At 42.2% G+C, this 25,400-nt stretch overlaps 1 protein-coding gene across 3 annotated transcripts in view; it reads right to left on the bottom strand.

Moving 5' to 3' along the window:
• Positions 1-986: 986 nt before the first annotated feature.
• Positions 987-25,400, bottom strand: part of LOC149807564 (uncharacterized) — a 45,901-nt gene continuing 21,487 nt past the window's right edge. For all 3 annotated transcript variants that reach the window (XM_089967879.1, XM_089967867.1, XM_089967871.1), the window contains exon 5: positions 987-4,027. In XM_089967879.1, coding sequence (XP_089824005.1) covers positions 3,658-4,027 — 370 coding nt within the window. In that variant the 3' untranslated portion in view covers positions 987-3,657. The remainder of the gene's footprint in view (positions 4,028-25,400) is intronic.

Below are 25,400 nucleotides of genomic sequence, written 5' to 3'. Positions count from 1 at the left end.
CATCATTTTACATATGTTATTAGTGACGGAGATGGGACGATACGAATTAATATTATTAGGGTCTTTACCTGGTTTAGGGATTGGGATGACAATTGCTTGTTTCCAGCTGAGTGGTAGTTTCCACTTCGCCAAATTTGATTGAGCAGTTTTATAATGGTTATTGTAGTGTTGTTTGGAAGATTTTTGTATATGATATATCCAATTTGATCTTTCCCAGGTGACATTTCTTTTTTAGACCCTAGCGCTATTTTCCATTCGTATAGGGTGACTTCGGAATTTAAATCTGAGTTCTTGAACCCTAGGTCATTAAAGAGAGGTTAGGAAGTGTGATTTCAGCTTTCTGTGTTCTTGTAAGTTCCTAGTGTGATTGGTATTACTGCTCATGGCCGAGAAAGTTGCATTAGGATTATGAATGATAAATTCAAGGCGGATATTGTGAAGAAAAAGTTGGCTAAAATCATTTCCAAGTGCACAACTATGTAAAACTGTGTATATAATAATTAAAAATAATTTATCCTGTTCAATTTTATGTACAAATCTTTTTAAATGGAAGCATTTACTCTGTCCGTTCAAATTAAAAACTGTTCATTTTAATATCTCGTGCAAAGATTTTGCTCTCATCATGAAATATCCAACAACACTACCGACATCTTAGATAAAATGGGGGAAAAAAATCCTCAACAGCAAAAACAAGAACCAAAACAGATTGGCTCATTTGACGCGCCAAGCTGCAAATATTGCGAAAGACAGACTAATGGTGCAGTGACAAACTGCTGATTTTCTGTTCTGGTGACCAGATATATGGCTTGGCGTATAAACACTTAATTTTTGTCAGTATATACTTGTTTATAAGTCGAGTCAAACTGTTTATTCGAGTCAAACTGTTTATAAGTCGAGTCAAACTGCAAACAAAACAGACCCTGATTTTCCATCACATGAAGCATGTTTAATCACTGCGGCATTTAAAAAAAAATATAACTCAATCATGTCTACAAAAGAATAAATTTTATTAAGCAGAAGCATGATAAATTATGCAGCAACAATTATAATTATAATTTGAACACCGTGACATACTATTTCAAATCTTTGGACCTCCCCAGCCTCAGCTCTGCATTCAAACCCAGTAAATAGAAAACAAATAAATTGGAAATATATTGTTTACAAACGTGATTAAAAACTAAAATATAAAATTACATAAAACATCAAAATATGACACATTCATGCAATATCATACTTAAATTATTAGATTCTCCTCTACAGAAATGATTCGTGTCAATGGTATCTCGCTAACCGTATTTATCCAAATAAATATACTCTCTACCGCGAACAACGTAGACACAGGTCTGTTATGTGTCAGTGGTACCTCGCTAACCGTATTTACCCAAATAAATATACTCTCTACAGCGAATAGCGTTGACAGGTCTGCTATTAAAAATAGCAGAGAAATCAGAATCTACACAGTTCATTTAAGTCAAAGTATATTTAACAACATTGGCCCTGGTCTGCCTAGGAATCATGAAATGACATATTTAGGTTTATGTTGATTGGTGTATGTTATAAATGTACAGATACGGTACATACGTTATTCAGTAAAAGAGGGAAGTGAAGCAAGTATGATAGACACAATAATCAGATCAGGTAGATTCAAGTAAAGTGTTCGGTACTTCACAAAAGTTTTGCTCATATGTCAAAAAATTACAACGGATACAACATTACGTGTAGGTTAAATTGCCGTTTGCTTGGTTTCTTTTTGTTGCTTGATTGCTTTTTCTTTCTCCCAGCCGTGCAAGTGACCATGAATAACCATGAAATGGTTTTGTTTAGTTTGGTTTGATGCTTTACTTTACAGAAACAGATGAAGGTTACTTAGTTCTGATACATTTGCTTGGCTGGCTGGTTTTTAACGGCACTTCGATCACATTATAAGCTATATCAGGTCCAGGAATGGAAGACGAGTACCTTTCCCAAAATCACTACGAGGCAGACGACCCAGACTAGTCTGGGCAGGTATCGAACATGTTACCCTAGGATTAAATGTCTGACGCTTTGCAAACTGATCTACGCACGGTACCTTGCCCAGAGATACACTTTGGTAGCCGATTCGAACTTGATCACTACCATCGCGAATTTGTCACGCTAACCACTCAGCGAATGTAATAATCGACCGTGCATCATTGTAAAAGACACAGACAACGAATAATCAAGGGGACTGAACGGGTACTAAATGTGCATTTAAAAAAAACGCAGCAAATAATGCAAATCATTAAAAATGTATTTGAAGTCCACGTGTGTGAATGTGTGATTTGGATTTTTAACGTAACTTTTAACAATTTTTCAGTCATATCGCTACGATGTATGAAGTGTGGCAGCTTATAGTGAAGTCTAGCACTGGGGCATCATGCCGCAGGCACGTAGCATGATGTCCCACCCAGTCACATTATCCTGACACCAGGCCGACTAGTCCTAATACTAACCTCTTAATGCTGAGCGCCAAGCGATGCATCTGTTAGTACCATTTTTGTAAGTCTTTGGTATGACTCAGCCGGGGATCGAACCCACGACCCGCCACATCCGAGGCGGACGCTTTAACCACTAGGCCACCGGAACGGTCTTAAGTCCACGCAGTAAAGACTTTAAATATCTCTTTCTTTTACATACAGTGTAAATATATACAGGTAAATACACATTGAAACGTCACATACATGTAGATGTCTACATGCAAACAGGCTGCACCATCGCCGTTAAATTAGCGCCCTATTATCTGACGATTTGAAATACAACTTTGTATATTATCCCATTCGTCGACCAGCTCCGAGGAAGCGCAATAATGTTAATTGTCAAACAAAATAGTTCCAAACACTTGACTACTTTACCTTATTTGTTGTTCGACACTATGGAATTTCAAACCACTTGCAAGAACTATACCTCCGAAATTGAAGAGTTTGACAACATGTGCTCCAGTTTTATTAAGAATTCGCTTTTGTTCAAAAGATATATCAGCTTTACTTTAGTAAGTCATAACAACAAATCCAGGGGTAAAGTATGTAAAATCTTTTTTTTATGTAAGACTACCTAATACATGCGAGCCGGTCAACGCAGGAATAACAAACAAAATTATATAGTTGATCACCACATTTCAAAGGAGCTTTACTTAGCGATGATGGTGCAGAGTAGTATAGTGGTGACAGCCATTATGAATTTCATTCACAACAATGAAACCACGGGATCACCAGACGAAATACTACGTGTTTGCGTATGTAAAAACTAAAGCATTGGTTCATTTGTTCATTAAAAAATATGACTAAGAAACTACTTTCAGCGCACAATGTGTATATTAGTTTGAATACATTTAATCCACACATTTTTTAGCCTGTACATCTGCTGCGTATTTCAATGAGCAAGAATTTTGTGCTGTTTATTTTGGTTTGAAGGAAGAAGCAGAAGCTCCGCCGATCGTGATTTCAATCTCATTCTTCGTTATGTTTTGTTTACTTGTACTTTCTGCCCAATATTTCTTTAATGACATGCGCACATGCATATTCAAGCTTTAACTAAATACATCGACTTTGTTAGTTCTTAGAACTCTCCTTCGTTGTGAATTCTTTTGTTTTAATTAATTTCATAAGCGGCTTTAATTAACTAATGCGGAGGGCTTTGCTATTTGTCCTGCACCATAGGCATGCTCTCTTCATTGAAGCCCGTTTCCGAGATCACTTTGCTGGCCGATTTGTATCTCGCTTCTGGTGAAGGACTTGACATTTCACCTTTCGTATCTTTAAGTAATGTATTTTCGAGTTCCTTCTGCTTTGTAGGTAATGGTTTCTGTTTGTATACGACTAAAGCTACGATTGGTTTTCCGAGTCCGTACCCAAGTGTGGCGCCCAAACATACACATATCATAATCCAAACGTTCATGGTCATGACTGACAACATTAGGAGATATCCAGCTATCACCCTAATCATCATTAAGACGCTCATGAAAAGCTTCTCAACACAACCATACAGATCAGTACCGAATCTACCAGACCTGCAAGAAACAAGAATAAGTAAAAGTTCATGGTCGAATGGTTGCACACGACTTTAATTAAACAGTCAGCATCAATTTTGAATCAGGCTAGCATGATCCTGTCAGGGTAAGAAATGCTCAAAACCTTACACATGAAAGTTAATATACCAACAATTTCTGAAACAACATCGTTTCGTTTAAATGTCATACATCATTATCTTCATGGTATCGAACAAATTACCTCTAGCAACAAGAAACCACAGTCATTGGGGCGCCAATTCTATATAGCAGACGTTGTTGACGGATCACTAAAACCCAAACAAATCCGTCGAATCAGTAAGAATCTCCGCGGGTCGCTATTTTATCTTAACATGTGGTCTTGTGTCGGCTATAAATATGGAGTGGTATTCACTTTCATGGTTAAGTGATCTGTTTGTGTGTGATCTGGATACACGCCAATAGTGCACTTGATGCCGTATGATTGCTTGGAACATGAAATGACCATGCATCAAGTACATAAGGGTGCGATTGTCAACAATCCTTGTACCCTGAACAAATACAATAACTTCAATCCTGATGATAAAAAAAATCACCAAAGTGTCAGGCTAGCTCCAAAACTTGGCAAATCGGAAAAGGTCGTGTTGACCAGCTTATGGAATAATGCTGAATTGTAAAGGACAGGTTTTATTTTTAGAACATTGTTGATAAACATTCACATTCCCATTTAAGGTGATAACTGGAACGATGTGAAAGTTCTTGCAAGGTGCGCAGCCGCCACCGAAGTGACCAATTAGAAGACAACAAAAAAGAGCACGATCGTAAATATAATGAAGTAAAAAGAAAGTGAGAGTACCAGAAATTCTGCAAAGAACTAATATAATTTGTTCATATATGGCCAAGAAATGAATGTGATGCTGAGCACTGATTATAAATAGGAAAGTGCGCGGGTTACTATTATCGGGATTAGTGAAATTTAGGTAGGGCCAGTTATTATCTAATTATGGTGATCTTGTGGATCATTGAGAACAATCCTAAGTCTGTCTTTGAGTATCAAAATTAAATATTTCAAATCTTGAGTATCAAAATTAGATATTTCAAATCTTATTGCTATGCAATGTATTGCGCTCCTCTGTTGACAAACTGTAGAAAACAAGTTACTGGTTATAATAATGCTACTACTCTCGGGTTTCTATTAAGCCTTCTAGGATGGAGCAGTGCCACTAACATGTTTGTAAACTATACAGTATTAAAGTCATTAAAAGTGTGTGTTTTCTCAGACTGTAGATAGATGGAACAAATTACGCATTCGTTATCTTACATAATTTCATTCTTAACAATGCCGAACACATTCTGAAGTAGTAGATGTTTCTGTGTATTTGTACTTATGATCTTTAATGTTTAAAATACATCTATTTTATATATGAATTTAGATGTACGGACTATGCAGTCTGAAATAAAGAATTCTTATCGTCTCTTCTCTGGATTTAAAGTCCTGATACTGTCAAATCTTAAAATGGCGATCCTGTTGATCAGTGAGAACATTCCTAATTTCAAGTCCTGATTCTGTCAAATCTCTCAAGATTATTTACGCGAAGCGTAAGATTAATAATGGAGAGCTGATGTCGTTTATTTCTTTTGTCTCAAAGACCTAAGCTATAGAGTTTAGCCAGTATAAAGGTCAAACAGTAACCGTAACGAGCGTCAAGTGGGTACTAAAAACCATTAATTTGCTCAATATGGCGCAAGAATACTTGAATCAATTAAGTTTGCCACAGTTGCATACCAAGATGTATGGGTGCATAATGAAAATCGGGTTGTACAAGACCAACTTGATAACTGTAGTTGCGGTTGTTGTTGTTCATTTAACGCCGTTTTTAAGCACATGAAGAGTTATACATGGCGGCCAGTATAACCTGTGGAGGCAGAATGCGGAGAATCCCAGTACGAACCACCAACATATGAAAAGCTACTGGTATGTTTTCTCACATACCCACATCAGCCAGGTCCGAAACTCGAAACTTGATAACAGTAATACATATAGGAGATAAGTAGTACAAGACCATCTTCATAACTATAATAAACATACGATTAAAGTGGTACGAGACCATTTTGAAAACTAGTAAACATACGAATCACGTAGTATGAAAACAACCTGAAAACTGTAGTAAAGATATGAGTCAAGTGGTATAATACCATCTTGATATTTTGTAGCAAACATTTAACATTTGACTCTGTTGACATGCAACTACAGCAAGTCCCAGTCATACCCTGTAGTATAATGCAAACATAAGCCGATTAATCCCGGCTGTGTTGTATTTTCATCCTAAACCATGCAATCTTAGGTCCGTCCTCCATATCATCCTGCTTTACGCACACTGATAAACTAGTGGATTTTACACTCCAGACTTTTGGATGGTTCAATATTGAAGCTATATAACAAGGCATGCCAACATTCACTCCAACAACTGAACTGCAGGGAATCTGTTTCTTTTAAACAGCACATCACAACTGTTATCATTTGCACCTGATTGGCTATTACACTAATAACATGAATTTGTTATCTGTATTACAGTTTCTCATCTTTTGCCTTGTATTCATGTCTCATGCTTTTATAGACCAATCAGTCTGGTCGGAAAAACAAACCCCTGCCGAACTAACATTTTGAGTTTGTGGGTGCATAATCAATAATTTAGTACAGTACAGACTCTACGTTTCAAACCTGAAAGGCATTCTTTTAAAGAACTAACATTGCGAGGTTACGGGTGCACAACCCAGGAACAATCGAAATACGAAATCGACATTTCCAACCTGGCATGACGAGCTTTTCAAGTGCTGACAATTTGGACTAGTGGGTGTTGTCGGAGAAGGAGAACAATTCTCTTACTGTATAAAAAGTATACAAAGACCAGGGCGTTTGTGGGGTACTCTCTCACTGACATTAATTCGTCAGCAGTTTCTAAGATGCTGAAGAACCATTTAAAATTCAGAAAGGTTTGTGCAAGATGGAACACGCATTTGTTGAAAGCTGATCAAAACAGACTCGAGATGAAATCGCCAAACAGCTACTTGCCAATATGAAATGAGTGATCAGAGACGTTTATATAAGATTATGACAGGTCGTTTCCTCAAGAGAAAATAAGAAGGTTCCTATGAGCGAAAACATGGAGAGACAACAAAGACTGTCAAGATAGTTTTATACACATTTTCGGTGCAAATGACCCAGTCTGTCCAGGTACCTGTGCCTGATTTCTGCTAGCGTCACTACATTTTGTGCGTCCAAAGTCTTGGAGACGTCAAGGTCGCCACGAACATGTTAAGATTGGTTTTCTCCAGTTAATGATAATTTAATTTGAAAGAAGGAAGTAGTGAAGGGGGGCACCCTACGTACAATGGGAATTAGCATTAAAATACACCCTGGGCAAATCTACGTACAATGGAAATTTAACATGGAGAAAAATCGTGGGCAAATCTACGTACAAGGGGAATTAACATGGGAATAAATTGTGGGCCACTTTACGTACAAGGGGAATTTAACATGGGGAATAGAGTTTGGGCTTGTTTAGGGACAAGGGGAATGGAACATGGGATTTTTTTTTTTAAAAAAAATTTTTAAAAAGAAAGGGGTAGGCAATGGAAAGGCTATCTCTTTTCGAGATATATGGCTGGCCCTGAAAAGGGCCTTTGGGTTTTCTTCTGCTTCTAATTTCTTCTTTTCCTCCACCAACTTCTTATTTTATCTCCAACACTCTTTCTCTTCTTTTTTTTCTCCTCCTCTTCTTTCTTCTCTTCCTCCTCTTCTTTCTTCCTCTTCTCATTTTCTTCTTCTTTTTCAATTTTTTCGTTCCATGTTCTTATTCTTATCTTTTCCTCTTCATCCTCCTTCTCCTCCTTTATTTCCTTCATCACACCACTAATCTTGTCCTTTGCTTTTCTTAAGTTGTTAATTTCCATCTTTACACGATGGGGACTATAGGAATAATGGTTTTCAACGAGTCTTATTAGCATCTGTTCCATTATTCCTAAGTTGTCTAAAACGTCTTGTAAGGTTTGTATTTTGTCCATTTGGTTTGACGCCATCTTCTTTTTATTCTTTGCAGAGTGGTTTGAACAACTAACACTGTGGGTTCTTATAGTGAAAGCGCGAACGTGAAGGAAAACATCCCCCTAAAAAACATAAAATCTATCTTACCTAGATCATGACCCAACAACGCGCGGACGTGAAGGAAAACATCCCCCTACTTTTTTCATTTCATATAATATAACCCAAACTATACTCTTCACATACGCTAAGAAACCCATAATCTACTATTCACACAAACATACATTTACTCTTACAAACACACAAACACACAAACACACAAACACATACCCTCACATTTTTTATTTTCACATTACTCTACCTACACACATTGGCAAATTGATCGTTATTTCTTTTCTAGAGTATTGGGTAGCCCTGAAAAGGGCTGTTTTTTTTTTTGAACTCCTGATGCACCTATCTAATGGTTGCACCTTCCTGGCCTGGCGCCACACACGCATCTTCTTCCCCAGTCTTCTTTCACCTTTCTTCTGGGGAGCGCAGAGGGAGGATGATTCGCTTCAACACCCCAATCCTCTGTCTCGGGAATATTGAACGACATCCTCTCTTCTCTTTTCTTTTCCTCTTCTTCCCTCTCTCTTCTCTCCTCCTCTTCCTTCTTTACTCTTGCTTCTTCTACTATAGCCTCTGCTGATAGTTCGTTTACTATGCGCCTGACATATTCCAGGTGCATCTGGAGTTCTAACAGTTTCACTATTCTGCTATTCATTCTTCTGGCTGTGTTGATCAATCAACAAGGGTAGCTAGACTGCCCAGCGAGTTTCAATTTATACTGAAAGCGCGGACGTGATGGAAAACATCCCCCTAATAACATAAAATTGATCTTACCTAGATCATGAACAAAAAACAACAACGCGCGGACCTAAAAGAAACACTCACTCACTTTTTTATGCTACCCATCACTATTGTAAAATTTTTTATAAATCACTTCAATAGACTATCCACATACGCAAAGCAATCCAATCTAACCCCAAATCTACACCTCAAACAGCCCCAAAAAAACCAGACATCATTTTAATCTACTATCCACACCAACTTACTTTAGCTCTTACAAACACAAACACACAAACACATACCCTCACATTTTTTTAAAAAAGAGTTAGTGTGTATTTTCACACTACTCTACCTACACACATTGGCAAATCGATCGTTATTTCTTTTCTAGAGTATTGGGTAGCCCTGAAAAGGGCTGTTTTTTTTGTTTTGCTATGGCAATCTTTTTTTTAGTTTCTAAGAATGCGATGTCAACTGATGATAGAATTTCTGGCAATAGGTCTGCTTCTTCGGAAAGAGAAGAAGAACTCTTTGGTGTCGATACGACAATCGACAAAGCCTCTGTCAGCTTCAGGTTGCTGCTGCTGCTGCTGTTGCTGCTGTTGCTGCTGTCTCTGAAGTCTGTACTTCTCTGTCCATTCTTCTTTCTCCCTGTTCATTTCTTCTCTGAAGAGCTCTTCTATCAGGTCTTCAGTGATTTTTAACATTCTCACATTCTCTATTTCTTCTGGCTTCGGTATCAGACTGTGTCTGACCCTATGCAGATTCACGTAGGCTTCGTTGAGCTTAGCTAGTTTGGAGCACATCTTCTTAGGAGGATGAGTCGACAATGGATGGCTAGACTGGAAACAACCCCGGTTCTTAAAGTCAAAGCGCGGACGTGAAGGAAAACATCCCCCACACGGTTTTTTCGAGCCGCAACGTTCAATGAGTGTCATGAGAGGGATAGTAAGAAATGAAAGAGCATCAATCCAACATTCTTATAGCTAAACAAAAGACAAAGACATTTTTTCAAAACACAACATTTTTTATTCAAAAATCACTTAACACTAACCAACAACAACTCTAACATTTTTAACAATAATCCAATACTATAACATCAAACAATTTTTTTTCAAATCACAAACATTTCTTTTCTCAATGGACAACCTACTTTAAACAGGGCTGACAACGTTGTGAATGAAATTGTGATTTCCACTGTTGGAAATCATTAGGCCATTGATGGACACTACGTTTCCTAGCTTGAGACAAAAGATAAGCATAATGGTCACAAAACCATCGATCTACTTTCACATCGTTTCTAGCAGAAGAACGAGGATCGAAATGAGTCACTAAATGTTCTAAGGAATAGCCCAGGCTGCGATGATGCAGAAAATACACACAGTACTGTCCACACACCAAGGAATCTGTTCCTTGTAATTTCACGTTATTGAATCGGGTGGTTTGAGCATTTCTTCTCATAAAGTCGATGATATCGTCTTCCAAAGGGGGCAATCCGTACGAATCGAAATATTCCACACATCCTTCTTGAGGAAAGTAGACGGCTACCCAGTGGGTTCCTGGGAGATGACTGTCGTCCGTGTTGATTACGTAAGCTTGATGGTCTTTAGGTTTGCGATGAGGGAGTTCATCTTTAGCACAGACGACAGGATTCCAAGAAGCCGTATATGAACTGTGGTTCAAAAGGTAATAAAGTTCCCAGGTATCCATTTGTGTTGTTTTCTTCTTCACAGGTAATAATACGTCGTCAATTCGATCCTGACTTTTTGCTTGAAAATGTCTGACGAATAAACGATTATTCGTTCTGTTTCCTCACTCTGATTCAGGAGAGCTTCGATACGATGGATCTCTTGAGTGGTTAATGGTGGACAAGAATGTTCACGCAAGTCTTTATACCACTGGTGCAACACGTCTTTGTTCGAGATGAGACTCCAAGCTTCGTCCAGATACTCGTCCAATTTTTCTTCTTGACTTAACATCAGGCATTTATCGTGTTGAATTTGACTGGGATGATCGTTTTGACATCCATAACAATTTTTCTTGATCAATTCCGTCATTTTGTCGACCAAGTGTTTGGCAAAACAGCAGACTAAATGGGCTTCTTGTTCTGGCCATCTCGACTTCATTATGATATCTTCTTCGTCTTTGTCTTGAGATTCTTCTCCTTCCACGGTCTCCTTACATTCCATCTCCAAAGTTTCTCCACTAGGTAAAGAGGGATAACAGTCTTCCATAGCTTCTAATAATCTAGAATGACTTCTCTCAAACTGTTGATTTCTATGGTATTATCGAATTCGGCATACAGGATGACGTTCACTGTCTGTTTCAGTGCTTCTGCAAACTGAAGTTCCACACGAATCTGGCCAGATTTTATAGGGTGGAAATGTCCCTCGTCGCTGCCTTGGTCTGGAGTGAAATCGAAAGCCCACAAAGCATAGCCTCCGTCATATTCGTCGTACTCAATGCCGTGACTGGTGTTGGTTCCTAACTGGCCGGTGGCTTCGTACAGGGACAAGTACGATCTCAAGTAATTCTTCTTGGTAAAGTCAGGTTCGAAAGGTCGGGTACACAAGGTCTTGCCATCGCGACTGACTTCGATTTTCTTCACGTTGAAGTGTTGAAAGTTGAAAGGATTTTTAGGGAAGGCTCCGTTGAAGGCTTCATTCTCGACCATACCAAGGATTAAACGCTTGGGTAACTGTCCTTGAAACAGATGATCTTCGATCATAGAATGCTGTCCAGCAGGAATGGTGAACGTTTTCACTTCCACACGTCGTATGGGATACTTGGCAGTCGTTCTGCTCAACGTTTGACTGATGTCGTTACCCACTTTGGGTAACACTTCTACGCGTCGTACGTAGAGTTTGGCCTCTAAAATTGTGCTTTTAGGATTGCCAGCAGTTTTATCAGCCTGCAAATGGAAAGCGGCACTGCTGCGATTCAGTCTCAAGCGGACATTGACTCCGTTCAGCAAATATTTCTCTTGCAACCACATGTCCAAATGCAAACGATCCATCAGTTCTAAACTTTTCTTGTTTAAGATTTTCTCTTCTCTTGCCCCAAAGCCGGGATTGGTTCCATCCAATTTCTCGAAATTGCCCGCTGTGTCATCTACCCACAGCACACAGGCATTGAGATGACTTTCCTTGGCATCTGTTCCGTACGTCAAGAGATTTTCCAGGTAGGCACGGTAAGGGTATGTATCCATGCTGCTGCTGACTAGTTTGTTATTCAAGTACAAATCCACTGAGCCAAACAAGGAATGCATGAAATTGTTGACGGGAGCTATATTCTCAGTGTCTTCTACTCCATTACCATCCTTATCTAGAACTTGGACTTTCAAGTACAAGTAACTGCTATTCAGATCGATGTAATCTTCGGGCTGTCCTTTGACTTCAAATTCGATGGGAGCGGAATCGGTCAATGAGGAGACGGGGTGAAATTCCACCCACTGGGATTCTTGCATCGTCATCATGGTGGGGGGCATGGCAAACAGATCCAGTTCCGTCTTGGAACAAGCGCAAGACTCTCGGTGCATCATTTTTTTTTTCTCAATAATCGAAAACGTCTAAGTCTCGAACGGTTCTTCTTTTCTTGGCCTTTCTCGCTTGAAGTCTGGTGAAAGGGTGTTTTCTTTTTCGTCTCTTTCTGCCTTGTCCTTGCTGAATGCCTGACTCGGTAGCGTGCAGGGCATTTATAGGTGTGTCTCGTCGGCCCAAAATGTCTTTACCCGTTTGCAGCAAGACATTTTTGCCTGCCCTCATGAAGGCTTCTTTAGGGTTTTGTTTGTCGATGATGACATTTTGGAGAAATTCTTTGCCTTGCGTCAGTGCCGCATCTTTCAAGGCGTGCAATCCGCGTGTCACCATCGGTTTCAACACCGGGGCCACCGAACGAAAGGCCGATTTTAACATGTCTCCTAAACCGTGTCCTCGCTGTCGTGCAACCCCTCGGTACACTGGATACATGACTTAAGGGTCGTGAGAGAACCGTTTTCGAAAATGGAGTTTCACCGTGACTTTTCCTTTGGTGAATGGAATATTTTGTCCCAGATCTCCTTTTATAGTAATGTTGACGGTGTCCAAATACGACTTGCTAACGGGTAAATAGTGAGGATGGACAAATTCGCGGTGGACGTGGTAAGTGTTTCCACCTTCCTCGTCAGCGTTTGCGGCAGAATCCACTTTGAAAGGAATGACACGCAGTAACGGCACGAAGGTGTGTCCCACCACGTTGTACTCCACCACATCGGAATACACAAACATCAAATTCAGTCCTTGGTTCAGTTCTACCGGGGTACGAAATAACTTGCTAAAAGACTCGTTGTCGTAAACGCTGGGTGATTCGCCATTATTGATCATGGTCTTTCTCATGATCATGTCTCCACCCAACATGTCAAACAATTCAGGACAAAATAAAATGGACAGGACTTTACTTCGCTCAAATTTTATTAAGAAGCGACGAGCTACTTTGTGGTACTCCATGGTGACACTTTTGTTCTTGATATTGATATTATCCTTCTTAAAAGCTTCCCCAAACACACCATTAAACTTGGTAGCTATGGTGTTGACCAAATGTTGACCGCTGAAATAATAGCCTGCGGGAATCAGCACGTTGTAGGTCCAAGTTTTAGTTTTGTCATCATAGGTTTTATTGGTATGTGTGCTACTAGTCTTATCCAACTCTTGCTGCAAATGTGAGTCATGAACTTCCACCTTAAACCAATTTTGCTGGGTAATGACATTGAGGACTTGGGTCGGGTGAATCATTTCTACCAAAGCCACTTCCCAATGGGCTTCGTGATCTAAGGGGATGGCTTGAGGTAATTTGGCTGTGTAACAGCACAACGTGTTATTGGGAAACACCTCCATGGAACTGTCACTGGGTAAGGTTAAGTAAAATTGGTTTTCGTGACTCATAATTCCAGAGTTCTGTGGCTGTCCGAGGGGTTAGTGGACGTCAGAGGCGTGTCTCCGCCCAAAATGGGGTTCTGGTTGTGGTTGTTGTTGGAGTGGTGACTGGCACTGGCACTGGACACAACGTTCCCGTTCGAGGAGAATTTCAGGGAGGGATTGGGAAGCAGGTAACCGATGCAACTGCTCAATAAAATGGTCCACAATTGTTTGTCTCCTTGTTGCAAACTCAAATTGGCAATGGCTGCCCCGATGACGCAATACACCACGAAGATTTGGCAGAAAAAGACGATTTGCGTTTTAGGCACACGTTCTCCACACCACACCCACAAGGGTTGTTTTTGTAAATCTTGCACAGAAGAACTAGGGGAAGAAGGACTGGTCGACGTAGCTGCGTCTGATGTGTGAAAGGGCATGATGGTCACTTCTTCTTTTTATAGTCGATGACTTGCGAAGCGTCGATCCAAGAATCGAAACTGGGTGGATATCCTTTCCAACGTACTTTGACTTCTTTGACACGTCGTTTGCCCACTTTACGGGTTCTGCGTTCGAGAATGCTTTCGATGTCGTACACGTCGTCTTCTTTTTTGGTGACACGTTGTAACTCGGGCAAATAAAACGTTCCTTTGAGTACTTCTCCGTTCATGTCTTCCAATTTATAGACGCCAGGATGACGGCCATGCACTCGTCCAGTGACACGAAACAATTCGGTCGTCCAGTTAGGTAAGTAACCTTTGTCGAAAGTGCGTTTGGTTTTGCCAATGCGCACCCAATCTCCTACGGCCAACTCTCCACTTTTCTTGGGGACAGCCCTCGTCGGGGACGTACCGAACAGGCGCTCGAACACCAGCACTTCGTTGTCGGGAGTCACGTCTTGCGGGGCACGTCCGATGCTTCGATGGTAAGATTGGTTGTACGCTTGCACCAGGTGCGGTAAGATGTACTTCAGAGTGTGGTGATGCGTAAAATATTTCCACATGCGTTCTTTCAAAGTACGTTGAAAACGTTCCACGATGCTGGCTTTGGTTTCGGGATTCTCGGTGGTAAAAAAATGAATGTCACGTTTCTTTAATTCTTTTTGGAAAGCTTGGTTCAGAAATTCGGTGCCTTTGTCCGTTTGCCATCGAAGAGGGTGACGACCGCTTTGTTTCAACACCCGTTGCAGGGCTCGCACTAACTCGCTGCTCGATTTGGAAGTCAAGGGCACGACCCAGGCAAATTTGGAAAAGACGTCGATGACACAAAACAAATATTTGTAGCCACGATTGTAGCTGGCCAAATGAGAGACATCGGCTAAATCGGCTTGCCATTGATGATCGATGCCTTCCACTCGGGTGCGACTTCTGGCAAACTTGCGTCGAATGGGTTTGTGTAAAGTGTAGGTAGCTTGTTCTTGTAACCATCGTTGCACTTGAGGTAAACGGAGACTTTTCAGTCGCGTTTTGGCAGCACGATACAATTTTTGAACTCCTGCATAACCTGCAGGATGGGAGGGATCGTAGTAAATGCTGGCTAAGACTTTTTCCATTTTTTTGTGTTGGTTGGTGTGTTAATAAGACACCCACTCTTGGAGGATGCTACTCTTTTTCTCTTGGGGTACTTTCTTGGATTGCAAGGCTTTGCGTGTGCGGCCAGCAATAGGTGTCGAAGAGGAGGAGAAGGATGTCTGAGCGGGGGATATCGCTTCTTGTTTCACTTCTGTCTTCACTTCTGTCTTCACTTTCTTTTTCTCTTGTGAGGAAGAAGGAGTGGCCATCATCTTTTTAATCCATCCAATTCTGGAGGTAGGTGGTGTTGTTAACTTGCGTACTTTTTCTGGTGGAGTTTGAAACCCTTCTTCTTCTTCTTCTTTTCCTTTTTCTGTCTTGACCACTGGTACCGGTGGTACTGGTACTGGTACTGGTACTGGTGATGGTGCTGGACTTTTCATCAAGGTCTTAAAATCTTTTAGAGTGGGTAGAGCTGTTTCGTCTAAACCTTTCTGGTGAAAGAGTTGCAGTCTTTGCAAGAGTTGACCGTACTTTTGTGATTTTTCTGTTTCGGACAAATCTTGGCGATCCATCAAGGATTGCAATTCGTGTTGTAACTGGGACATCTCGCTCAAATTGGGATTGGGAGGTAAATACGGGGTGCGTTGTTCTTGCCACCGATGGTATTCGATCCATCGTTTGTAAGGCACTAAAGCTAGTTTTCGTCCTTCCATGGGGTTGTCAGGGGTCGATTCTGAGACCTTGGAACTTCCGAAGGCCTTTTTATCTTGCTCCCACCAGTCCTCCCAACATGGTTCCCAAGACTCCTTTCAGTATGGGGCCTAACAAGAGAGGTAAAATGCCTCCACGTTGGACCAACATCTTTTTTTGACGAATGGGAATTTTCTTTTGAACCATTTTCCGAAGAACGTGACGATGTTTGCCTAAGCATTGTTTCTGGTGTTTGGACAAAGGGATCGTGCCTTTCAAAACGTTCAAACAACATTCGCACACGGTATCGATGACCTCTTTGGAGGCCGTTTGAATGAGTTTTTTTCGTAGGGGTGGAGAAGCTTTGGACAGGACAGATAACATGTCCCCATGTTTGGCTAAACGTGGTGGCAGTCCTTTCCTTTTCTTTCCTTGGGGTTTTCTGGAGGGTGACATCTTTGAGTCTTTAGGAGCACCTAAAAACACTGATACCCTACTCGGTCACAGGCCTTTTTTATACTGGAACGCGTCGCCATTGATTGTCTTTACGGCGTATCAGTTTGAGGACAGGCATGACACGTCGTGCAGGGGTACGTAACGGACTAAATCGAGCCAGTTCTTGCTTGGACAAATCCAATAAACTTTGTAACATGCCCGATCTTTCTTGAACTTTGATTTTGGGAGAAGGTACTTTGTGAGCAGCAGCCACTGCCACTAAATTGGAGGGTCCTGCCACTGGGGAAGTTCTTTTGGGGGTCATTAACGGAGAAGTTCTTGGTGTGATCAACGTCTCCAAGTACTCTTCAGTTCCTGGTGACATCAACGGAGAAGTGGATAAACGTGAGGCTGCCGGAGACGCAGTCACCGCTGTGGCAGGTCGTGGTTTGCGAGTGTAAGGTTGCGTCCTGGCCGAAGTGCCTCTCTTGCGACTAGTTTTCTTCTGTGGACTTTTCTTTTTCTTGGGGCTTCTTTTCTTTTTCCGGGGTGGTGTCTGGTAAGAGGAGGGTCCCGCCACTGGAGAAGTTCTTCTCTTTGGGGTCTTTTTCTTTTTCTTCTTGGGGCTTCGTTGGACTTTTGTCTTGGGGATAACTTTGGGGGCATTAGGATCCCATCTTAAAAGTAAGCGAATGATGACCCCTCCTAGAGTACCGCTCCCTCCAGGTTTCAAAATGATTTGTTTTTTGGTTTGAGTGTCGATGCGGGGATCGGCCAGTTGGACCAAAGCGACTTTGTTTCGATCGAAAAAGCGTTTGGTTTGATGAGGAATCTGAATGATTCCTTGGAGTATTTGACGTGCTGTCACCGTGAACCATCGTAAGACTTCTTTGAGACTAGCTTCTAAGACACGAGCTCGTGTTTGTGGATCTTTTTCTCGACTGATGCCATACAAGGCACGAATCAATTTGACGGGAAGATGCGACTGAAGGGACGTCATGTTCACACTGTGTGAGACAGACGAAAAAGGGTCTGAGGTTTTTATAGATTTTTTTTTCATGGGGAGTGAAATGAAGTCGAGGACGGAGACGTGTACAGGACAGGCCCTCCGTCTTGGCACCAGTGGTGAAACAAGTGGGTACGAAATCGCAAATCCTCGGGGGTCGTAGGTTTCAAATCGACGAGTGAATAGGCGTGTGGCGTTTGAGTGGCATCGTCGTACGCCTGAGTCAGCCAAGGCGTTCCTAACCGTTTGGCTAAGACTTGCACTTGCGATTTATCTCGAGGGCTTTTAAACAAGACCACGTAATGCGCATTGAGACTGATGGTGCGATGGGCTTTACTTTGTTGAAACAAATTTTGGGTGACGTAAACGACACTGGCATTACGGTGATGCCCTTTGCGCGTAAACCACAATTTAATTTCTTCTTCGTCTTCTCCTAACATGTCGTCGAAAATGACCAAATGGGTTTGACGGGAGTCAGAGACGATGCCGTCGTCTTCTTTAGGAATGCCTTCCACAAACACGATGGAATCGCCTTGACTTTCTCGCAAGAGGCTGTACGCCGATTGCCACTCTTTGTAACACCACACGATCTGTTGAGGGGGCCGATCGATCAAATGATGTTTATGTTCGATCAAACGTTTGACGAATTCGGTTTTGCCAGAACCGCTAGGTCCAGCAATGAGCATGTTAAAGGGATGGCGAAGATACAAAGCCTCCCAACTGGCACGATCTAAGTGTTCGTCGATGACTTTGACAGTAGAGGAAGAGGGAGCAGAGACAGTAGAGGTAGCCATGGTGAGAGAAATGTCACTTGTGACACGAAAACAAACAAGACAAGAGTTTATATACTTTTTCAGAACACGTTTATTGAATGTTTTTTTTTTTTCAAACATGAATACGAAAGACAAAAATACATAAAAGCCAAAGGCTTAAGTACAAGGATAAAAGGCACATGATAACGATGAACGTGGAATAAACACAAGTGTCTGTACAACAACATGTTTTGGGTAATGTTCTAACCAGTTCTATAGTAGGGGGTAAGGTCACACAAGTGTCCTCCCGAAAGGGTCTTTCAGGTCTGTCCACGACAGTCCCGTCCTGGGTGACGGGTTCTTCTGGCACCGTCACTAACACGTGTTGAAAAGTAACTTTTTTCCTTGAACAACTCTCGTGCATACTGGGCCACTTCTTGGGTCCAAGCCTCAAAACCCCATTCTTTCCAGGCACGGACATCTGTCCAATGGGGATGTAAGTCACAAGCTACACACACATCGTCATACACGTCTTGGGTAGCTAAAAGTTGACGAATCTTTTTTTCCTGTTGAGGTCGAGAAGTATCCAGATGAAAACGCAAGGCTTTGAGCAAAAGGAGTTTTTCGTGACCATTTAAGGCCATGGGGGTATGGTAAGTACTGATCGTAAAGAGTCCACAAAGAATCGGCTGGTAAACGAAATCCCAGAAAACAAGTCACTAAGACACACACCACTTGTCGTCCCAAATTGAATGGATACAGTTCTTGTAATAATTGATGGTAATGATCCACGGTTTGAATATGGTCATTGAGTTCCTTCCACGGAATCTGTTGGATGACATGTGACATAAACCGTGGCATGGCAGCCTGTTTTTATATTCTCTTTTTTTTGGATGCAATACACGTACTTTCTAGCCAGAGATCTTCGTTCTCCAGTAGGGAATCTAAATCTTGCATACTGTAACCGAAACGTCAGAGTTCGTTTAGAAGTTTCCTCTTCCGCTAAGCAGATTCCACGTAACAAATGTTGGTAATCCTTTAACTTGTCTTCCTCAATGCGTTGCACTAGGTGAATCTCGAAGTAACCATAATTATGAACATGTCGATCATTAGCGACCTCAAAGTTTTGAACAATGTCTGACCATTGAAAGAATTTCTGACGAATCAGTTCTCTTATACCATTCAGGTACCAGTGGTTAAAGATCTGGTGACGTAACGGATGCAATTGTTCTTTGCGTTTCACTTGTATTTTGATCAGTTCTCGGTAAATGCGTTCTCTCAACTCCACAGGCAAAGCACGAATGTTCTCTAGCAAAGTATCCATGAATAGGTCATACTAAATCCTCTTTGGTCTGACACAAGAAATGTACTGTTTGCACAAACATGGTTTTACTTCAGTGTCGAATTTAAATCGTTGAGTCACTAATCTACACATTACAATTCGTTCAGAAGTTTCCTCTTTCACCAAGTTGACATTGTGTTCAAGATTTTGGTAATTCGTTAACTCTTCCTCTGGAATTCGATGCAGTACGTTTACAATGATGTAGGTAGAATCGTCCATACCAAACCAATCCTTTTTAAAACTAGACGATCGTTCATCAATGTCTGTCCGATGAAACACTTTCAATTGAATCAATCCTTGTATAGCCTTCAGGTACCAGTGGTTCAAACACCGGTGACGTAACGGATGCAATTGTTCTTTACGTTTCACTTGTATTTTGACCAGCTCTCGATAAATGCGTTCTCTCAACTCCACAGGCAAAGCACGAATGTTCTCTTGTAAAGTATCCATGAACAGATTATTATGGTAAGAAGTTACTTCAATGTCTCGGTCCCACTAAGGGTAAGTAATGACAATTCGGTGATCATCGAGCATGTTCTACGTAGGCCGAATCTTGCGGTTCCCAGTGGTGAAGTGACACACCGCAACTGAAGCACTTGACTTTATCTCCTTCGCCCAAGTAGAAAAATCCGGCTCTGGCTAATTCTTCAGGGGTCGGTCCTCCCAGATACTTTGGCCATTTTCCTTTGAACGATTGAAGACGATTTTCAAAGTCGCAGTATTCCGACAAACGCACAGGGAACGAATATTCGTCTTTCACAGGTTCGTTTCGATGAGGGCTGGGTGACATGAACAGGAGTTTGCTCAGGGCTAGATGACATCCGTAGGGAGGTAAACGTGAAGGTCGACATTCCCCTTTAAACCCGGTAAAATGTCTAAGAGGACGAGCGGCATCGCTTTCGCATCCCTCAGGTTTGACACGCACAGCATCACTTTCCATGATAGGGGCAGTGAGAACAAAGTTCCCATGATGCTTTACGGCATCGCTCAGGTCACAAGGTACAGCATCGTATCCATCGCAAGGCTCACAATCGCACTCGTCTGCAAACTCCGTTACGCAATTACAATGGTAACCACATGGACAATCGCAGTTTCCTTCCGGACATTTTCCGTCGCAATGCCTGGGTCTTATCCATCCAGTATTAGTCACACTAGAGGAAGATGCAACTTTTTTACAATCCCCAAACTGGAACGATGTCTCTTTCAAAGTATTCATCTTGTTCGCTCGGTCTTGGTAGTCCCAATGAACTATGGATCTTAACCATAGCCCCCTTTTTATACTAGTCTCAATGCAGTCTCCAGCTTGTACATCTTTCCTTTTTTACGTTTTTTATGTCTTGTTCTGGAAGGTACCGTCTCTAAGGTACCGTCAACATTGTACCGTAGTGTGATGGGTGGAAAGGCCATAGAAAGGTAAGGGCAGTGCGGAGACCATCGAGTATGTTCCAGAATAGCTGAATCTTTATAGATACATAGATCCATTCGTAACTTCAGTCCGCAAGCAAAACACTGTACCTCGTATCCCAATCCTGACTCAGGTCCCAAGTAGACAAATCCTGTTCTAGCTAAAACATGCGAAGAAGGTAATCCTTCCCTATCCGTAGGCCATTTCTGAAACGTGTCCAATCGACGGGCACAATCACAATAGTCAGGTAAGAAGACTGGAAAATGGTAGGGTTTGAACTTGGAGTTCTCATCGGGTTTCTCACTCGATTCTTGCTGTGGCGAAGTCATCTTTCTGGTGGGGTAACTATCCTCTTACAACCAATGTTTTATACCAACGTGTCCATACGGTAAGGTGAAATGATTGGGAAGTCGAACTCGCTTCTGGTACACGATTTGATAGACTTTTTCCAAGGGTCGACTGACGATGTGGTGAGTGGGTAAACGTACAATCTTGTTCGGTTGATAGGTGGTCACTTTAAAGTTTTTGGGACCGCCACTGACGAAACTTAGAATCTTGTCGTCGGGATGCTCGTCTGTCCAGGCTCCTAAACGGTCTCCTTCGATGTTAGGGTGATGTTGAATCGGGTGATGGATGTAAATGCAACTGTCCGTGTCAAAGTACAGGACGCGTTCCCCTAACAGTTCTAAAGCTTCGTACAATTTTAAGCGAGCATGGGCTGTCACGTAAGCCGCAATGATGACATTTCCAAAAGGGTCGTCTTGTACAAAGTCCAGATCTTCTTCGTAATTGACCAAGATCAAATTCTCTCGAACGACGTCCACGTGTTTCATGTATTTGGTTTTGTCGTGAATCATCTGGAAGTAGCGGGAAGGTTCTGTCAAATATTCCGTCTTGGGTAAACACGGTCGTTGTGCCATTTTACCCCACAAGCAATTTAACATCACTTTGGCAAACGGTCGCCTGCCTTCGTTTTTCTCGATGTGGTCTAAAGTGATGCCTTCTTGTTCGTAGTATTTCTCTTTGAATTTTATTTGGTCTTCGGGAGTGTGACACCAGGAAGGATAGCCGCTGGCTTCTTGCTTCAGTTTCAAAAAGGCATCCACGTAGTCTGCGAAAATGCCTTTCTGCGTGGGGTCACCCTTGTGGTATTGTTGTGTCTTGGGAAAGTGACAAATTTCCTACACTTCTAACAGTTGGTATCCCATGTCCAAAGCTTTGAACAATTCTACGCTGACCCAGGTTCCCGTCAAGGCCCGTTCTTCCTGGCTGTGATGACAAGGCTGGTCTTGGTTGCACGTTTCGGCACAAGTACGGCACAAGGGAAACATCAGTTTGCCTTGACAATGGTGAGGTAAGACGGGATGGTAGAGGTTCGTGGGAGGCAAAACTTTACACTTGATCAAGCCTTCGTATTGTCGAATGTTTTTCAGGTCGATGTGTTCCGTCAGCAATTGCGGGTGCCCTACAGGAAAGCGACAATATTTGCACACGTAGGGATACAGCGAACACACGTCCAAGTATTTGATTTCTTCTCCTTTCTCTTCGTCGGCTTGGTACAGCAAACAGGTGGCATTGGTCCTTCCTCCGTACAAACTATCCCTCGGGTTCAGCGGGTCCATGAACTGGTAACTTTCCACGAGGCGTTTAAACTCGGGATCGGTTTTCATACGGTGATCGTACTCGTGTTCCCACATTTCCACCACTTGGTATCCTTGCTGTTCTAACTTTAGGCGCCGCTGACAAGTGTCCTGGTACAAGTCTTCCATGGTTCGTTGCAAAAACTGATTTTTGGTGCCACGGTCAGGGTAACAGACGGGACATCCGTGAAATAAGCAACCGTTAAACTCGTACACGATCTTGGGGTTTTCTAAGTCCCAGCCATCGACCGAATACGTTCCGATGGTCTTTTCGCCCCCTCCGTTGCGGGCATGCTGAATCCACTTGTCTTCCTTGTCGCACAAGTAATGTAACCAACGTAGGGCTTTGACCGAGTATTGACGTTTGACATAGTGGGTCGTTTGAGGACTGATGACAGCCACGGTCTTTTCAGGCATGAATCGTTGTCGATACACCAAGGAACACGCTTTGGCAATGGTGCAAGCTTCTTTCAAAGGATCGACCCCTCCGTGTTCCATGAACAGTTCTCGAAATTTTCCACAGCAACGCCGTAAAATGTCCACGTCGGAACGACAATACTTTAACATTTCTTCCTGAAAGTCGAAGGGGTCAGAGGCATGAGCCTGGTACCAAGCGTAGAAAGCTTCTCGTTGTTCGGTACGCATGTTGTCGGGGTCGTAATAGTGAGCATCAGGTAAATGGGGTAGAACGGCATGTTGATTGGCTTCCGTATTGAAAAAGTGAGGAAAATAACCTTTAGCCATTTCTGTCATTCCAAACGTTTTAGGCATTCGACTCAAAGGCATGGCCAAATAGCTCATCGAATCTTTAAACTGTACTTGTCCCACTTGCATGAAAATGATTTTGGCTCCGTTCAAAGTCACTTTAGGACGCTCGGTGCCTTGTTCCGTATAGTACCTCAAAAGAAACTGTCCATCGTATCCGGAGAAATTGTGAGCCATCACCGTGGCATGACGATGACAATCTCCGTAACGTTCGATGTCCTCTTGGCTTCACGTCTTGTCGACGGGGTCTAAGACCCATTGGGCAAAATCGGCTAACGTGTTCGGTCCCCGAAAGATTTTTTCACGCCCTCCAGGAATCTTGCTGCAGTGAGGGCAATGACTGAAGATAGGTTCTTGAATGCACTTCTCGCACGCTCGATGAGCCACGCAGAAATTAGGAATGTGAATGCCGGTCTCTTGCATGCATTCGAAATCGAAAAAGATGAAATTGCCTTTCTTCTTGTGACTGTCCTCTTTCTCTGGTGGGGGTTGGTATTTTTGCACGTAACATTGGTGTTCCAAGTCCACGATGTGGTGACAAATGTGACATTTTTTCTTTCCTGAACATACGTGTGCCTTGGTATTATTGGTACGTATGACTTGTTCACACGTAGAGCACAATCTCAGCAGTTGACAAGCGCATTTCTTCTGTGAACCTTGCGTCTTCAGATGTTGTTGGTAACAGGTAGGGCTGACAAACGTGCGCAGACAAGTTGAACAAGGCACTGGTTCTTCGCTCAGACAGGGTGAAGAGGCCAAACATCCTGTGCATTTAGATCCACAATGCTTGTGTTGCTCTCGATTGTTATAACCATGGTCACATTTCTCACAGTAATAACTGTATCCCAGAAATCCAGTGATAGTGGTAATCGTATCGAAATGGTCATCGTGATAATAAACATGAATGTATTTTCCGTCCTTAAAATCTTGTCCTCGAAACAACAGAGGCGCGCGCATTTCTTGAGGGTGCACTTTCAAGGTGTAGCGTGGAGCTAGGGCATCTTGCAATTTTTGCATCTCAGGAATGCCACAGGGTGTGTCTTTGGACAGTCCGGCTTGTTGCAACAGGAGTTCTGCTTCGCTTCGTTGTTTGGCTCGATCGGATCGTTGAATAGTGTTCCAGGTTCTTTTCCATTCTGCCGTGTCGTTCTTGTTGGCATAGGTTCGCCCCACCACGATGGCACGGGCTAAACACATCTGGTCATGAGGGTTGTTAATTCGGACGAGACTTGTTTTGGTGTTGCGAAGGTCGTCCACCAATAACATCTTTTTGCGTCCAGTCCCTTGAGGAGGAGAGACGTGGGTCATGTCCAGTGTGGCTTTACCATCGGTGATGTCAAACTGATCATTAGATTGTTGTACGTGTTGAATCTTGTCCATGACTTTGGAAGCAGTCAATTCTGCAGGGGTGCTAAACTCGATCCAAACAGGGGATTTCAAACCGTCGTGTTGTATGGAAAGTCTCAAGCGATCGTCTTCTTTGGGTTGACATTGTTGCTTGAGTGAAGTGAGCAGAGAATCCCACACCCCAGTGATAAACACTTCTGCTTTCTCTAACGGCACTTCAGCCTTGAAATCTTTAAACTTCACCGTGTATTTGTAAGCCGTGGTTCTAAATTTTCTAGAGGAGCGCTTTTCCGTCTCTCGAATGGAATAGTACTTTTCAGGGTTGACTAAGGGTAGTGAACTTGGTTTAGAGGGTTCTGATTCTGGTTCACTCATGTCCTCTTCAAAATCACTGGCATGAATTTGTGCCAAGATTTCAGCCCTGGTTCGAGGCGATAGATCACGTTTCTGCCTCTTACTTTCTTCTTCTTCTTTCTTCTCGAATGAATAGGATCGTTTCATCTTGAGTGAAAAACGTCAAATGACTCAAGTTTAAACACCATAGACTAATTTATAGTCATGGCAGACCAGCGTATATAAAAGGGTGTGTGTCTTGTCCTTTCACTATTCATTTCACTCTCAAGCCGAGCACAACGATGGAAGAGACTAACCAAATCGAACGTTTCGTCAGAGCTTTGCGAGGGGTCATTAGAAAATTCTCTTCAGACCAGCCTACGGACTACTCTCCTTCCTTTCGAGA

This window comes from Sinohyriopsis cumingii, chromosome 1 (genome assembly GCF_028554795.1).
Source record: "Sinohyriopsis cumingii isolate HCF-2022 chromosome 1, ASM2855479v2, whole genome shotgun sequence".
In the NCBI taxonomy this organism is placed as follows: Eukaryota; Metazoa; Mollusca; class Bivalvia; order Unionida; family Unionidae; genus Sinohyriopsis; species Sinohyriopsis cumingii.
Note: the sequence above shows the minus strand (reverse complement) of the source record. Positions and strands in the feature narration are given on the sequence as shown.